Source organism: Chaetodon trifascialis, chromosome 4 (genome assembly GCF_039877785.1).
Source record: "Chaetodon trifascialis isolate fChaTrf1 chromosome 4, fChaTrf1.hap1, whole genome shotgun sequence".
In the NCBI taxonomy this organism is placed as follows: Eukaryota; Metazoa; Chordata; class Actinopteri; order Chaetodontiformes; family Chaetodontidae; genus Chaetodon; species Chaetodon trifascialis.
In genome coordinates this window covers 13303989-13321147 of record NC_092059.1, presented here as the reverse complement: position 1 = coordinate 13321147, position 17159 = coordinate 13303989, and the positions used below count along the sequence as shown (strand labels likewise).

The 17159-nt window shown below is 42.4% G+C and overlaps 3 protein-coding genes across 3 annotated transcripts; 1 reads left to right on the top strand and 2 right to left on the bottom strand.

Annotated features, from left to right (window-relative positions):
• Nucleotides 1-1171: 1171 nt before the first annotated feature.
• On the bottom strand, nucleotides 1172-4700 carry aldh7a1 (aldehyde dehydrogenase 7 family, member A1). Its single transcript, XM_070960584.1, has 2 exons — nucleotides 4399-4700; nucleotides 1172-3213 (listed from the first exon to the last, which is right to left on the bottom strand). Exon 2 carries the CDS (start codon nucleotides 3206-3208, stop codon nucleotides 1580-1582), a length of 1629 nt encoding a protein of 542 aa, XP_070816685.1. The 5' UTR covers nucleotides 3209-3213; nucleotides 4399-4700; the 3' UTR covers nucleotides 1172-1579.
• actl6a (actin-like 6A) lies at nucleotides 4503-14507 on the top strand. Its single transcript, XM_070960585.1, has 14 exons — nucleotides 4503-4684; nucleotides 6103-6179; nucleotides 8410-8584; nucleotides 9698-9798; nucleotides 10180-10277; nucleotides 10456-10550; nucleotides 11106-11212; nucleotides 11510-11599; nucleotides 11688-11749; nucleotides 11973-12087; nucleotides 12240-12320; nucleotides 12606-12701; nucleotides 12846-12932; nucleotides 13776-14507. The coding sequence occupies exons 1-14, from the start codon at nucleotides 4660-4662 to the stop codon at nucleotides 13854-13856; spliced, it is 1290 nt and encodes a 429-aa protein (XP_070816686.1). The 5' UTR covers nucleotides 4503-4659; the 3' UTR covers nucleotides 13857-14507.
• On the bottom strand, nucleotides 14504-17075 carry mrpl47 (mitochondrial ribosomal protein L47). Its single transcript, XM_070960586.1, has 7 exons — nucleotides 16933-17075; nucleotides 16262-16410; nucleotides 16109-16169; nucleotides 15930-16026; nucleotides 15626-15756; nucleotides 15180-15275; nucleotides 14504-15047 (listed from the first exon to the last, which is right to left on the bottom strand). The coding sequence occupies exons 1-7, from the start codon at nucleotides 17064-17066 to the stop codon at nucleotides 14945-14947; spliced, it is 771 nt and encodes a 256-aa protein (XP_070816687.1). The 5' UTR covers nucleotides 17067-17075; the 3' UTR covers nucleotides 14504-14944.
• Nucleotides 17076-17159: the final 84 nt, after the last annotated feature.

Genomic DNA, 17159 nt, shown 5'->3' with positions numbered 1-17159 from the left:
ATTTCTTCAACATCATATTTGAAGACATTACAGGATGTGTTGCTTCAAGTCTCTTATTTGTGGCAAACAGATTGTAATACTGACTTCCAGGATGCGTTCACGACTATTCCCACAAATGATGTTGATGTTGTCAGAAACATCTACAGTACATGGTTACCTTGTACATGCAAGTACGGACAGTTTATTAGAACAATTTCTGATCTTGAGAAAGATTTGTTGACTAAGGGTGAAGGGGAGCTGGAGCCTATCCCAGCATGCAGTGGGTAGGAGTCAAGGGAAGAGGGCGGATCCAAGATGAGGTTAACTGCAGGTCTTTCTTCAAAGGCTTCTTTCAAAGAAATGCTAAGAAATGTAAAACTCACACTGGACTGCTGCCACACAGCCCATATAGACGTTTGCCAGATAGACTCTAAATGAACCTCTTGAGAGGAATTGGAGTACACCAGCTATAAAGCATGAGAGATGGATGAATCTCCTGAAATTACATTTGGAAATAACAGACATTTTTCCTTGAAGACATTTTGGCAAGTCAAAGCAGAAAAGTACAAGTGTAATTATTAAGTTAACGATGGCTGAATTCCATTTGGCTCCATGCTGGCTACTAAGACACTTGAACAGAACAGAGCCATTGTTAATGTTATTAGCAACACTGGTGCTTTTCCTGCTATGATGAGTCAAAATGTCTACTGTGAAACATGGCTGCTTCTTACCCTTCATCTAAAACCATCAATCATCACATGGGGCTCTAAGTGGTCACCTGTAGGGATAACCAGTTGTAATCTGGTAAACAAAGATTTCTGCACAAATTGGAAATCTAAGGGTAATTAAAAATGCTGCAATGAAACAGCTGCCACACCTGAAAGTGCTGAAGTTCATGAAGTTCAAGTGTTGCTTCTTCTAATCCTCTCCATAAAGTTTTATAAAGCACAGACTGGCCAAGTCTGTGTGTCAACATGACTTTTATTTATTGTTTTACTGGCTGGGAATCACTGTGACTCTTTCTTAAAGGATCCTCTGGAAGCAAAATATAGTATATTAATGGTGTGAAGCAGATACAGACAGACAGTTTTAATAGTGATTACCTTGAAAAAAGACGACCAGATTTTAAAGGTGTATTTGACACTGAAATGATTTCATCTACACATTAAAAATGTCCACTCAATTTATTCTTCCAAAATAAAGGTAAGATTTATTTTTCTTTTCTTTTTTCTTTACACAGTATAAAGAATCTGGTACAGTTATGTATCACTCAAATTCACTTCCTAAGTGCTTATAGAAAAGTGCATACCAGCCATTTAAAGGAACAGTATTTGACCTTTCACACAAAACTATTTTCAAACTGTTATTTCAAAACCAGGATTAATATCTAATGCAACCACCAGAGAGATGAGATACAAGAAAAATTAAACTGATCCACGAATTATTTCAGTTTTCTGTTAAAAATTCTAACTGACCTTTCTGAATGCAAAAACGCATAGACAAATGTTTAGCATTTTCTAGGCAACACTGCGCCAATACATCTTTTAGTGTCGTCCTTTTGGGCTCATTGAACGCTTCAACAACAAACCACCTGAAGGCTTCACTCGAACTTGATTCCCTGGGCCAGAGGAAGATCCTTGCTGTAGTTTATCGTGCAGGTTGAACGCCTCATGTACTGCTTCCACGAATCGCTGCCAGACTCCCTTCCACCGCCTGTGTGTTTCTCTCCACCAAAGGCTCCTCCGATCTCAGCTCCGCTTGTAGGAATGTTGACGTTGACGATGCCACAGTCGGATCCCTTGGGTCCCAGCCAGCGGAAGACGCGACCCATATCTTTGGTGAAGATGCTGCTGGACAGGCCCTGCTTGACCTCGTTGTTCCAGGCAAACGCCTCCTCTTCTGTCTTGAACTTGAGGACATACAGTATGGGGACGAAGGTTTCCGTGTGGACAATGGGAGCGTCGTGAGCCAGCCCTGTGATGATGGTGGGCTCCACGTAGTTTCCAGGGCGGTCCATCACCTTTCCTCCGCAGACCAGAGTGCCACCCTGCTGCTTGGCCTGCTCAATAGCTGCCAGATACTGATCCACAGCTTGTTTGGTGTGCAGAGGCCCATACAGGGTGCTGGGATCCCAAGGGTCTCCGATGCGGACTTGTTTGTAGGCCTTGGTGATCCTCTCAACCACTGAGTCGTGAACACTCTCATGCAGCATAAGCCTCCTGGTTGTGGTGCAGCGCTGGCCAGCGGTTCCAACAGATGCAAAGACAGCAGAGGGAACCACAAGATTCAGGTCGGCGTCCTCAAACACAATGATAGCATTGTTCCCACCGAGTTCCAGCAGCTTACGGCCGAACCTGTCCTGCACCATCATGGCCACCATCTTGCCGACATGGGTGCTGCCAGTGAACGACAACAGGTCCACGCGCTCATCCTTCGCCATGGCTGTGCCGATATCAGCGCCACCGCAGGTCATGGAGCAGATAGCACCGGGCAGGTTGTTCTGCTCCAGCACCTCAGCCACAATCTTGGTAACTGCAACACTCGTGAGAGGTGTGGTTGGAGCTCCTTTCCAGAGGCAGACGTTGCCGCAGGTCAGAGCGATGGCATTGTTCCAGCCGTAGACAGCCACGGGGAAGTTAAAGGCGGTGATGATGCCGACAAGACCAACTGGGTTCCACTGTTCAATCAGGGCATGCCCTGGTCTTTCTGAAGGCAGGACGGGCCCACCAATCATTCTAGACAGACCGACAGCATAATCACAGACATCAACATACTCCTGAACCTCCCCGACTCCCTCAACGTAGATCTTGCCCATTTCTAGAGACACCAGGCTCCCGAGGACTTTAATCTTCTTTCTAAGTGCGTCTCCGATCTGCCGCACAATCTCTCCTCTTTTGGGAGCTGGAATATCTGCCCACATCTTCCAAGCCTCTCTCGTCTTCTGGACAGTCTCTTCATACTCCGCCAGAGTTGCTTGGGTTACTCTGGCAATCGGCTCATTGTTGGCCGGGCAGTACGATGTGATGACTTCCCCGCTGCCCCCCCAGCTCCCGTTGTAAACACCGGGGTTGTCCTCAGACAGGCCCAGCTCTTTCAGCCAGGAGTATTTGGGCTGGTTAATGAGGAGACCTGACATGGCTGCTGACTGTTGGCAGCGAACAGATGCAAACTTCTTTCTCAAGAGGAGCCTGCTGTGCTGGGCAAGGGTCAGGGTGAGGCAGCGCTGCATGAGTGCTGGAAGGAAACCGAGTTTAAAAATTAATTCAGGAGTTTAAAACTGCGTGAGGAACATTTAAGAAAACATGTTGACAGAACAATATCACCACAAGGATCAGATGAGCTTGTTCTGTCTAGGGCTGCAGAAAGAAACTAATTTATTAATTTTATATCAATCAACTAAAAAAATGACTTGACTAGTCATTTCAGCTCTGCTTCTACCAGCTGCTGTTTCCAAAGGCAAGAACGTCAATTTCAAAATTAATAAGTAACTTCAGTAAGTTGCGTAAACTGCGTTGGATTCTGACTCAGGATACAGTGAACATGTGCAGCAAGGAATGCAAATGGTCAACAGGTGCTGACCACAGACTGCTGGTTTAAAAATAGGAGTGTTTTGTTATAAATTCTCCTCTGTGAATGCATCAAGTAAACATAGTGTAAAATATTCTTATTCTATCTGAAACGATTAGTCGATTAATCAATTAGCTGTTTGACACAAGATCAATCAGCAACAATTTTGATAATCTGACACTGCTTTCTTAATCTGCTTTTATATGAACACAAGCAAGTTGAAGATATCACCTTGACTTCTAGGAAAATATTGTTTGTCCTTATTTTCTAAAGTTTAACAGACCAATCATGAAAATGCCTAATATTCTCGAATTAATTTGATATTTAAAAAAGTAAGAAAAATGAATGACTGTGATTGGTTCCAACTAATTTACAATTGTGTGCGTTGCATTTCAATTTGTCAGTGGGTTAAATAACCACAGCTCTTCTCAGATTTATCATCTGCATAAAGCCAACAAGTTACTCAAACCTATCCACGCTACGCGGTTGCGCCATTAATCCAACTTTGGGCAACCACGAGGCTGTCGAACCCTGAACCTCTTTATGATGCAGCAATAAGACGATTCACACATAAGCACCGAATGTAAACTAAAAAATAATAATAATGGGTTTGCATTTTGAAATTCTAATGTCTGCATGTCGGTATCAAGTCTTGCTACCTTTGCAGCGTGACGTGACATGGTCGCCAAGATCAGTGTCTTGTTGAGTCTAAACGACCGTGACTCAAGGTCCCGCATCTTACGCTCCCTAACGTCACCGTGACGTGATAAAGCGTGCACTTACACTGTTGACACGTCCGCTTTTAATTGTTAAAAGTAAGTTTACGTTAGTTATAATCAGTTTTTCACTCACGTTGATATGAAGTTCGCAGGGCCACGTCCACTCCTTTGCATGGAAGTACTTGTGTCGTTAGATCTTGCGTCACGGCTGAAACGGAAGTACTGATGCTTTGCTCCGTTCTGATTGGACAGCAGCCTGTACGCAGTGTGGCGCCTGGCTTTGTTGGACTGATCCATGCTAACAAATTTCCTTTGTTGTGATTAACCGTTTAGCGGTTGTGATTCTGCTGTAATAACTTAAATCAAGAAAGTTGCTGTTGAGATAATTTAGACGATGAGTGGCGGAGTGTATGGAGGCGGTGAGTGGAATCTTACGATTAAAATGGAACCGTTGTCCACGTTGTCCCGTTCTGTAGCTTTAGCGAGCCTGATAGTTAGCTAACTATGCTAGCTGTGCTAACGTTTAACTAACGCAGTGGTAGATTAAAGCTACATTTTTGCAAGGATTAATAATTGCCTCGCATTTATGACTATATTAACTCGTTGACACTTTAAGTGCGTCGCGCAGTGGTTTAACGTTAAGCTCTACGTTTATGCAACAACCATGTTAACCAAGCCCGATACAATTTAGCCGGCTAGCTAGGAAATGAATGAAAGTGGGCTTGCCGAGCTCATGAACGCGTCCCACTCTGTTTGTATGACCTTAAAGTTAACTATAGCTTTCTTAGAACACCGATTGATCTTAAAGAGGTGACGTTATGTTTAACATAACGTTAAATTTGTTTTTTTCCGAATGTAATGACTTTCAAACCCAAGAAAGAACTTCATATGTTTTTCTGAACCAAAATAATTTCATTTTGAAGTGGCCGTTGATAACTTTCCTAGAGTCTAACAATTACATTCATGCTTGTGTCAGTTACATTCAGCAACGGGATCCTTGTGCAAACCATAAGTAGCTTTATAACAATATCATAACTTTGTAACATACTTAGTTTGTTTCTGAAACAGATCAGACAGATCCAGTAGAGCAGCCTGTGTAGATAATTAGTGGAAGCTAAACGGAGAAATTGATCTTTAAGTGTATATACCATCAAACTTGAACTGTAACGGTGCCACTTTGTACCGTCACACACATCTGTTTTTTCTATTTTTTTTTATCTTAAGATCTCTGTTTTACAAAGGGCATGTCATTTAAGGCATGCTATTGGCTGAGGGGTCTGAAACAGATAAATCTGTAGCTTTGACATACTGATATTAACCAGTACCAGTAAAACTGATGGGTTCAGATACACATTCAAAAACAGGCTGAACAACACATGTATCGACTGAGGTACTTATCATCATATTTTATCACATTTCTAGCTTGTCATTCATGGTAAGAGGTGTTCTCTAATGTAAGGCCACAAAAATTGTGAATAAAAATGATATACCAGAACAGCTTTGTCAAGCTGACATCAGCAGATAAAGTGGCAGAAGGGTGTGTTGAAAGTGTGTAAATATCCAGTGTGTTTGGTTTGGATTTTGTGTGATGGTGTTTAGTGTGGGAGTGGGACATGTTTTGATGGGGTGGAGAAGAGAGATAAAATATTGTTATGTACTCAGTTAAGTGAAAAGTAAAAAACCATTTGTCCTTTTAGAGACATAACAAACTAACCTTCCTCTCAGGTGGATATTTTTTGCATATGAGCATGTACGTGCAACCATGCTAAATGCAAATATGATTAGTGTTATATTTACAGTGTAAATCAAATTCACAGCCCTCTTTTCATTTGTGCAGATGAGGTGGGAGCTTTGGTGTTCGACATTGGCTCATACTCCGTAAGAGCTGGCTATGCAGGTGAAGACTGTCCCAAGGTAAGTGGATCACTCATGGCCTGATTAGCTATGTGTCTTTTCTTCCTCTGTCATCTCCATCTTTCCCCTGGGCTTGCATCAATGTCAAGAAATGAGGGCTGTCACCCTGGAGACAGACGGCAGAAATTGAGTTCAGATTGTTCTGGAATTTGTGCTTGATTTGATTTATCTGTACTTTAGCTGGATCTTGATTGTATAAATATTCATTTGTTCAGAGACGTGTCTGAGGGGGACATTGATTGGCCGTACTCTAATTAATCCGTCATGTAATATTTGCCTGATGCTGGTCATCATCTGCAGTGAGACTTGTTTCTCTTTTACACTTTGTGACATACAATGCAAAATCTGACCACACAGAATAAACTGTCCTTAAACATCATCTTCACACGTCATCACAGTGTGACCTCATTGAGGTTAAACAACCCAGATTCCCAAAAAGCTGGGACACTATAAAACACAAGTAAAACAGAATGCAATATTTTGATAATCCTTTTGGACATATACTCAATTGAAAACAGTACAAAGACAGTATATTTAATGTTTGACCTCATCGACTTCATTCATTTTTGTAAATATATGCTTATTCTACTTGGACAACAAGTTGGGTCAGGAGCAACAAAAGATTGAGAAAGTAGTGAAATGTTCCAAAAACACCTGTTTGGATCATTCCACAGGTAAAAAGGATGATTGCTAACAGGTGATAGTATCTTGGTTGGGTATGAAAGGGGCATCCTGGAAAGGCTCAGTCGTTCACAAGCGAGGATGGAGGGAGGTTCACCACATTGTGAACACATGATTGTATGAATGATATTAATACATGGGCTCAGGAACACTTTGACAAACTTTTGTTGGAAAATGGTTCATCTGCAAAGTATTGCATTCTGTTTTTATTTATGTTTCACAATGGAATGCGGATTGTAGTTGGTGTGACAGTTTGTGGTTTTGTGGAAAGAGTAGCTGTTCAAGCATGCAACAGTAATCAGATTTTTTATTCTCATAAGGGAAGCGGTAACGATTATTTTAATTGGTTTGATTAAACATACTTTTTTTGGATTGATTGATTGATTGATTGATTGATTGATTGATTGATTGATTGATTGATTGATTGATTGATAATGATGTAGCCTATAAAATGTAACAGTCCAAAGCTCAAAGACATTAAGTTTTTTTTTAAGTCTGCTCATATAGCAACATATACCTGCAGCAGGTAGTGTGCGTACCTCACAGCAAGAAGGTCGCTGGTTCGATCCCCAGGTAGGGCAGGGCCTTTCTGTGTGAAGTTTGCATGTTCTTCCCGTGCATGCGTGGGTTCTCTCCGGGCACTCCGGCTTCCTCCCACAGACCAAAAACATGCTCATTAGGTTAATTGGTGACTCTAAATTGCCCCTAGGTGTGAGTGTGAGAGTGAATGGTTGTCCGTGTATATATGTTGCCCTGCGATCAGCTGGCGACCGGTTCAGGGTGTCCGCCTCTTGCCCATTGACAGCTGGGCTCCAGCCCCCCTGCAACCCTGGAAAGGGATAGTCGGGTACAGACAATGCATGGATGGATGGATAATTATCAATTACCAAAACAGTTGCCAATCCATTTTCTGCCAATAGTCTAATTAATTAGTTGAGTATTTGTTCAGCACTAATTATGATATTTAACGTGTCCCTTTAGTTTGACACAAACTACTGCTCTTATTGGCTTTTTTTGACATGTCACAGTCATAGAAGCACAGATATAAATGGTATTAATGATGGCTAAATTCCATTTAGCTGCTGCAGTTTCAGGGTCCAGGTGTTGTGCGTGCTGACTGCGCTGTCATGATTTACTGGGACACTCACATAGAGCGGAGATGTTGTCATAACATCTGTCCTATTCCTGCTGTGACAAGTCAAAGTCACAGATGTAAAAAAAACCTTTTGGACGGTTTAATTCTTTCTGGCTTTGACGTAGAATGTGCAGATATTGTTTAGTCAAGATGAATCAGTCATGATTACACAATGAAATCAGGTACTTTTGAGCATTTCATAACAGTTATAATCTTTGTCTTCATAAGTCAGAGGAGCATTACCTCACCTTCAGTTTCACAACAATGGGGATTTTTTCTTATTCATTGTTTGGGGTGGTGTCAATCTTCTCGTAGTTGTTTTTATTTAATTGTAGTTCTCATGATTGATACTGGTACACCAGAGTGTGTGTGAACGATTTGTGTCATGTCTTGTTTCGCTTCGGCTTCCCTCAGGCGGACTTCCCCACGGTTATAGGTGTGACCCTCGACCGAGAGGATGGCAGCACGCCCATGGAGACGGATGGGGACAAGGGCAAGCAGAGCGGCACTACCTACTTTATTGACACCAACCAGCTGAGGGTACCCAGGGAGAACATGGAGGTCATGTCTCCACTCAAGAATGGCATGAGTGAGTGCTGACTCATGGTGATTTAATAATTTCCCCCCCATGTATTAAAATCCAAAGAACCTTTAGGATTTTATTAATTATATTTTCCAAATGTAAAGAATGGAGCGGGTTGTTTCGAGTAATGAATATAATCCTGCTGCTTGGTCCATATCCATAATTCGACTCTTCGCATCCCTGCCTGATGTATAGACAGATGTTCATCATCAGTATTAAAGGGATCATTTGAAGAGCGTCTCACTGCCCTCTGATGGGAGGCAAACCCCTTTCCCTGTCAGATTTACCACCATGTCTGCCTGACAGTCAGCATATTTTCCTGTCCTGATTGGTTCTCGTCAAATTGGTGGATGTTTTGAACGTGTCCAGCGCTGTCCTTGGTGCTGAACTAAAAATAAATCACCACTGGCTCTTAGATTATTGTCCCATGCTTTGGCTTTGGCTATCAAAATTGTTGCCAATGAATCTCTAATCTATTCACCAATCAGGCCATTGACAAATCGTTTCCGCTCTGTCCAGAATACTTAAAGCCAGGCTGAAATTCTCTGCTAGGACTGCTACATTCTGCAGGTGTGTTCGATTTCTGTCACCTCAGGAGCATCAGCGACGGCGGATATGAAACCAGCCCTCTGGTGCACTGACCTAGCTGATGATGCTCATCACAATCTGGTCCAGTGGAGTTTGGCTGTGAAGCTATTTAGAGACGAGTGTGACACCAATCTTAATTGCAGCAGAACAGCACCGCGGGACCGCAGGCTCCCTCGGAGGGCTGACCTGGAACATTGGTGCCTGTTGCTCAAATTATTATCTAAAAAAGCTCGTCATTGCTCTATTTTCTCCACCATCTGACCCAGCCACGATGATGAAAGATATGCGTTTTTTGTGACGTTTTACCGTTTTTTTTTTTGGTTTTTTTTTTGTAGGCCTGTAGTCACAAGTGAAGTAAAGCAAAGTCATACCTTGAGATCAGCTCAACTTTGGCTCTCTTGTGTTAAGCACTGATACTTGTTGGTCCTTTGTTCTCACTTGTATAATTACCAAAACTAATCAGTAGTAATTTGACAGTGATTTGACATTTAACAACCCCTGCCCTTGCTTGTTCTTCTGCCCCGTTTACAGTTGAGGACTGGGACAGTTTCCAGGCCATTTTGGATCACACCTACAAGATGCACTTCAAGTCTGAACCCAGCCTGCATCCAGTGCTCATGTCAGAGGCGTCGGTGAGTTAGCGTTCGTTATGAGCCGGCGTCTGAACAACACTGGCTACACTGTCTGTGATTGTACCAAGGCCATACAGTATTCATATAGTCTGAATTTATCAGCCAGCAGTGAACTGCTGGCATTTAAATCCTCTAAAAATCAGTATTTTAAAGTCCTATTCAGTCTTAAAGTATTAACTTGTTAGTTAAGTACTGCTAGTAGCTGGTGACCTTTGGAGATGCCGTTTGAGCTCTAATCATGGTTTTGTTAGGCGAGGATTTGAAGGGAAGTGTTTCTGGCACAGGTTCTCGTTAACTCATGGGAAGGTTTGGCAGTTTGTGGTGTGCAAACAATAATCATGCAGTAAACGGCCTGATTGATTTTTTTTTTTGTGTCTGCAGTGGAACACGCGAGCGAAACGAGAGAAACTAACTGAGCTGATGTTTGAACATTACAACATTCCTGCCTTCTTCCTCTGCAAGTCTGCAGTGCTGTCAGCGTATCCTTCATTATTCGGATTCATCCAGAAAAGCATGGGACAGAGCTGTTTATTTCATCTTCCCTTTACTGTTTGCTAATTGTCTCAAACTACCATTTCTATTATAAGTCTGTTGGACTAATAATGTATCTGTTATATGCTGAACTGTATAACAATTCCTTTACTCTGAGTATCTTAGCTTTGCCAATGGGCGGTCTACAGGCCTGGTCCTGGATAGCGGAGCCACACACACCACAGCAATTCCAGTGCATGATGGCTACGTCCTGCAACAAGGTGACCAATCGTCATAAATCCTCCATCATAACCTGCAGGTTTTGCTCGGCCTTCATATAAACCAGGCAGGGAACTCATCACCCAGGATGCATCCATGTAGATGCTGTACTTCTAAATTATCTATTGATGCCTGTGCTCATCTTCTGTGATTTGTGGCGCCACCTGCTGGTTGCACCTCAGCCTTGCCAGTCAAGCAAGCTGCTCCTGCAAATGCTCAGTCACTATAAGCTTCTGTTACTATTATGAACTGTTGATGGACACCAGTAATTTTCAGTGAGCCGTCAGGCTTGCTAATCTCTTGTGATTTTCAGGATGAAACTAAATCTTATTGTAGAACAGTAATACAATGCTTTCAGGTGAGTCAGAGCTGCACTGAAACAAAATGAGGAGAGTCATTCAGGGGACTGCTAAACTAATGAACTTACAGTCATTAAGGACACATCATGGTCATAGCAATACGTCAAGTTCAAACAGTGGAGTCGCTGTATTGTATATTAACATGGTTGAGATTTACCGTCTTCCTTTGGCTCATCTGTTGCTCATTCTCTCTGACAGGAATCGTCAAATCACCCCTGGCTGGAGACTTCATGAGCATGCAGTGCAGGGAGCTTTTTCAAGAATTAAGTTGTGAAATCATCCCCCCTTACATGATCGCATCAAAGGTAAGTTCTTTGTGTGGAAACCCCATTTTAAAGAATCTCTTTTGAGTCATTCACAGGTGGTGGTATATGGTATGTTTAGATAATAGAAGTCTAAGAAGTATTTTGCATTTATTGTTGCAGCCTGAAACCTGCTCAGGCAAGTGGCATTCAAGTCAGATATCTGCAGACTTGGGTTATAAAGTAGCTAGAAATAGATATTGGTGTAAATGTGAACCTAGTAGAGATGCAGGACAGCTCAGATCCTTATTGTCATCTTCCTTCATACCACACAGTGTCAACCAGTTTTTGTCATTACAGGATCCAGTGCGGGAGGGATCCCCAGCCAGCTGGAAGAAGAAGGAGAAACTACCTCAAGTCACCCGCTCATGGCACAACTACATGTGTAATGTAAGCAGCAGCTCTTGGGCAGGATTTGGTTGTTATATATTGTGTTCTGCTGAATGTGTGCCAACTTGTCTTCTCTTGATGTTTGCAGTGTGTGATCCAGGACTTCCAGGCGTCTGTACTGCAGGTGTCAGACTCGCCATATGATGAACAGTAAGAGCATTATTTGCAATTTAACATGAATCTGTCCCCAATGTAGACATGTGTTTTGCTTTTATAATGAAGGACTGCAGGATTTTAATCAGCCTGTCATTGTTTATTTTGCAGTAATTACCAGCTTGATGTCTATTATCCTTTACTTTAACCTCCAGCTTCTGTGGAGGTTTAAATGTGATTTTCAGCCCAAAATAACAAACTAACTCCTCTCTTTCATCAGGGTTGCTGCACAGATGCCCACTGTTCACTATGAGCTGCCCAATGGGTACAACTGTGACTTTGGAGCTGAGAGGCTGAAGATCCCAGAGGGCCTATTTGACCCCTCAAATGCAAAGGTGTGTGTGTGTGTGTGTGTGTGTGTGTAATGCAGCCAAAACAGCTAAACATACTCCGTCGCTGAATACTGCCTGAAATGAGACAAGCCCCTTCTTATGTGGTACAAGTGCGTTTTGTCAAAGTGTCATTTTGTTTGTTCTGATCACTTCAGGGCCTGTCTGGAAACACCATGTTGGGAGTCGGCCACGTGGTGACGACCAGCGTGGGAATGTGTGACATCGACATCCGGCCGGTGATTAACCAGATGTCTTAAACACGGGTTGCAATTTGTTTTGGTGGCTGAAATGTTTCCCGTTCTTGTAGACACTTGAGTTCAACTTTTATTCTTTTAAATGACGCTCCTAATGGGTAAAACCTTTTTGTTGAAGGTCATTTTTTGCCTTTGATATCCAGCAGTGTGAGCACAGCAGAGAATTTGTTCTGGTTTGATAAGAGGCATCGGAGGCACCTGTTTTTTAGTCTTTGCTCTTAAATCTTCAGAAACTCTCGTTTGCTGACCTTTTGACTTGCGCCTCAGGGTCTGTATGGCAGTGTGGTGGTGACTGGAGGAAACACGCTCATTCAGGGCTTCACAGACCGACTGAACAGAGAACTCTCCCAGAAAACCCCTCCGGTGAGTTAATGCCACCGTTTCCTCAAATACCCTGATAAACATTATTATCTTAAGCTTCAGTTGAGGATACACTGCTCATCCAAACTGCAGTGCTGCTCGTTGTTGCCATCACCTGAAAATGTTTGACGTGCTTTTGTTTATCAGAGCATGAGGCTGAAGCTGATCGCCAACAACACGACAGTGGAGCGCCGCTTCAGTGCCTGGATAGGAGGCTCTATCCTGGCATCACTCGTAAGGACACACAGCAACTGAAGCCATAAATATATAAACCAATATTTGAATAAAGGTTTTTAATCTTTATGACAGGAAACTCACATGGTGAGATTTAAAGCAACAGTTACAGGAACTTGTAATTGCACAAAGCCTTTTCTTACACGTAAACTGGTATTCATAAAGGAAGACTGTGCACCTCACGCACACTTCAGACCATGCATACACACGGCTTTTGAAAGATAGCTGCAGGTGAAATGATGAGGTGCACATCAAATATTAGGTGAGATCTAACCTTAGAGTAAAATATTGTTTGTTCATTAATTATTAATCGCAAAGCACTTTGCAAAGTCTGTTTCAATATGAGCTCTATGGATTAATCATTGATCAACATTTAATGAGGATTGAGATGCTGCTGCTGCCATGATGGTTTACAGGCATGTGATGAATTAGTGGTACAAGTGCTATAAATAGCCACAGCGGTGCATAGTGACAGCTGATCTGTTGGAGAACCCCGCTGATGAAACAATCAGTTAAATCGCACTTTCCATCCTTCTCATTAGCAGGTCTAATGAGTAGCAGAGCGGACATTAATATTGATATGCAAACAGGTGTTTATCGGTTTTTCTGCACCCATTCATGGCTAACTGTGGGAGTGGAAGTGGAGCTTGTGCACATGCAACATATTTTTTATTAGTTTTGTGACATGCATCTCCACAGAGCTTTGTATATCTTCCCCTGACCTGGTGACTCGGCTCTCGGACAATCAGGCTGCCACTAGCTGAACTAGCTAAAACCAAACGTACTCCCGCCTCTCGTTTTTATCCTGATGTATTCAAACTCAAGATCTTTTCTGTTTTCCAGGGAACCTTCCAGCAGATGTGGATCTCCAAACAGGAGTACGAAGAGGGAGGAAAGCAGTGTGTGGACAGGAAGTGCCCTTGATTTCGACTGCCAGCTACCAGCACCACCTCCTCATCACTCTTTGCCACAAGCTCATCATCAGTCACTCACCTCTAACCCTGGACTCAGGAACACCTACGGATGATCGCTTGTTTTGTATGATTTGTTTTTAAAAAAGTAATCGAGTTTGTCCACGTGCCACCTGTCTGGGATTATTGTGAAAAAGAAAAAGACATAAACACCTACAAAGTAATGTGTCGCTGTGATGAAGCGATGTTTAAGTTCCTTCGTTTATATCATAAAAGTCGGTCTGTTGCCTTATCTCCAGGATTGTTGCCGTTTTGTTGAAACCTTACATCTTCAAAAGTATCAGCCTGTTGGTCCCAAAGTGAAGTTTATGATCGCACTGGGGAAAACACAAAATATGTTGTCCAAGGTTTCTGCAGGATACTGACAAGCTCAAATTGGGGTGATGTGTATTTGGAGGAACAACCTTACAGTTTTAGGCGAATGTCTTTTGTCCATAAGCCTTTCTCTCTTCTGTGTAGTAAGCTCATCAAAGGCAAAGGCCAGTCAGCGCTCGCCTGTGCTTACTGGTGTGAGTGTCAGCTCAAATGAATCTGTATTTAATTTTCACTTTGCTTGTTACTGGCTACATGTGGTCTTTTAAAAATAAAGTCCTTTTTGTTTAATGATTTCTTTGAGCGTGATAGAAGTATAATAGCTCACTTTTGCATGAACAGTTATTTTAATTCTACAGTTTCTTGTATTAATTGCTTTTCCGACCAAAATGTGGTTGTTTTACATGAAACAGAGCAGAATTATATTGAAGGTAATGGTATTAAGTTACATAAATACATTATTGTCTACAGTCTCACCATCTCCAGACTTTAAATATTCATCTCATGGACGAGTAAAACATGAAGAAACCATCAACACATGATGTGTTTTAATAAGTATGAAAACAGTGACCAAAACATTGATGTGGCATAATTTATCTTATACGTAAATAACAGCTGGACACATACACTCATAGGACAATGACATGAGCTGACTGGGACTTCAGATGAAACGTGCAGGAGGCCTTGTGTCTCTGGACAGATGTCAGCCTCACAGTGGTCAAAGACATCTTAAACTTTCATGTGAGGAAACCTCTCCTTGAGTTTAGCCTGAGTGTGCTTCTCGAAGCTGGCTTTCCTGCCCTTGTCCCGAAGATGACTCTCTATGCGCAGCCTGCAAGACAAAAGCAGGGGGGGCATTTGGATTTTTGTAAGCGAGAAGGAATTTGGCATAACTGTCTCCACACATCCTTCTTTTACATCTAAAACTAGAACAGCACACACTTGCACGTGTGCCACATCTTACCTGATGTATGGTTCCACAAACTTGGGTGTGTAGAACTTCTTTCGCTTGTATCTTTTATTCATGTACCAGGGAATAGCGTACTCTTTGAATCGATACCTGAGAGACAAAACAAATGACACTGATGACACTTCCCACATTTCATTTTCCGAATGGGTACAACAACCAGATTACAGAGCACCTGCAGAAAGAAGTGAGTTCAGAATTGTTCAAAAAGTGTTCGAACAGATCCGAAATTTGCAATATGTAAGTGCAATATCCAATTCACAGGATCAGTCCTAGTTTATGTTTAGTGTTATTCACCAAACTAATTGTTTGTCCCTTATGCTCTAACAGCTCCATCGCAATACGAGGTCAAAAACTCCACAGGAAACCTCTAAAGTGTTAACTGAGAGTGCTTCATTTCTCCATAATGTGTGACATAATGTGTACAGAGACTCTGTCCTCACCAGTAGGTGTATCCAAATATGTTCTTCCTCCAGGCTCCCGGCCTGCCTTTCTCCTGTCCCGTCTGCAGGAGACGCAGTGCAGTCTCTCTCTCCTTCACCACCGTCTCCAGTCTGATCAGCGACCGCTCAACCTGGGAGGAAGAAGACAGCTAGATTTACCTTCCTCAGGGCTCCTACTGTAACGCAAACGACATCCACAATACTGCAAGTCCAAACCCTGCATCCCACCTCACTGCCAAAGGCTGAGCCTGTCAAATAATTTCCTACAGTAATGGTGGAGATGTCACTTGAGCATCACACAAACCTTCTTTAATCTTTCTGGACTCGGCATCGCAACCCTTTGCCTTTTTGCCTCCTGCTCGAGCGTGAGCAGCATGTTCTTCTCTTTCAACAGCACATACCTGAGGTAGAACGAGAGCGTTACACACAGCTGATCAATGTGTATACACCGTGAAGCACCAGTGTAATCTCAACAGTGCTTACCAGAGTTTGTGCAAGTCTTCACTATTCTTTGCTCTCAGTTGATTGGCGGTCCATGGTGCACCTACAAAATTATGACAAACCAAATGAGTGTGAAATGCTGCCATCATGCCTGGTGTTACAGCCACATAGTGCATATAGTAGTTACTGTTTTACCTGACTTCACGGTGGTCTCTCCCCAGTTCTCAGGGAAGTCGAAGAACTCTTCCAGCCCTCTTCTGCTGATGGTTGTGTGCAGGGCTCGACACTGAGCCACAGAGCTGGTGGGACTGTGCCAAGACAGGCCGACGAGAGGGGACTTTTCCCTGGAGAATGCAAAATGAATTCACATAGCAAGCTTTTTGTCACAAAGCCAACAGGCTTATTGTGTGGCTCCTTTTCTGTTAAAGATGGAAATTCAAAATGAAAAAGTATTTGGAAATTGGGAATTTCTCAATACATTATTCAAAACCTTTTAGGGAAACGTTTAGAAATTGAGTGGGTGTTGGACTCTGTCTTTAGATACAGTAAATGCAACCTTCTACACCTTTATTTATTGGCAACACGACCAAGACCACCATGAAAACGTTAATTTAACTGTGATATTCATGTCAACTATAACGGGCCCATGACACTCTAACAAACTGTGAACGTATTAACTCAACAAACGGTCATCTGCATGTATCATCAAGACTTGATGTTGGTATTTTCTTGGACAGATAATGACCCCATTATTACAATCTACACAAATCGTCAGTGAGGCGCAGAGCAGAGCCAGTGTCAGCTGTGGACACGCTGATTTTAATATCGTTTTTAAGTCTCCATTATCACACTGAAAAGCTTCTTACCTGTGAAAATTACACTGGTATTTGGTTACATTAGCAGCGCAGCGCTGAGTATTTATCGCTGAAGGTATCCTTAAGACGTTTTGAAACTGCTTGCAAAGTGTCAAAACGCGTCCTGCTGTCGAGGACGCCGCCATGTTTGTCGAAGTCCCTCCCACATTACCCGTCATGCATTTTTCTACACCAAATATATTTTTTTTTATATTGTTTGACTTTTTCAAGTTTTTAAA

What these genes read in the sequence shown, in the direction of transcription:
- aldh7a1 (XM_070960584.1), bottom strand. Translation starts at nt 3,208, where the DNA reads ATGCAGCGCTGCCTCACCCTGACCCTTGCCCAGCACAGCAGGCTCCTC.
- mrpl47 (XM_070960586.1), bottom strand. Translation starts at nt 17,066, where the DNA reads ATGGCGGCGTCCTCGACAGCAGGACGCGTTTTGACACTTTGCAAGCAG. An exon ending in GTCCAGAAAGATTAAAGAAG is followed by an intron (nt 15,757 to 15,929) that starts GTTTGTGTGATG and finishes TCTTCCTCCCAG; the next exon opens with GTTGAGCGGTCGCTGATCAG. An exon ending in ATATTTGGATACACCTACTG is followed by an intron (nt 15,276 to 15,625) that starts GTGAGGACAGAG and finishes TTTGTCTCTCAG; the next exon opens with GTATCGATTCAAAGAGTACG.
- actl6a (XM_070960585.1), top strand. Translation starts at nt 4,660, where the DNA reads ATGAGTGGCGGAGTGTATGGAGGCG. An exon ending in TCCACTCAAGAATGGCATGA is followed by an intron (nt 8,585 to 9,697) that starts GTGAGTGCTGAC and finishes CCCCGTTTACAG; the next exon opens with TTGAGGACTGGGACAGTTTC. An exon ending in GTGACATCGACATCCGGCCG is followed by an intron (nt 12,321 to 12,605) that starts GTGATTAACCAG and finishes CTTGCGCCTCAG; the next exon opens with GGTCTGTATGGCAGTGTGGT.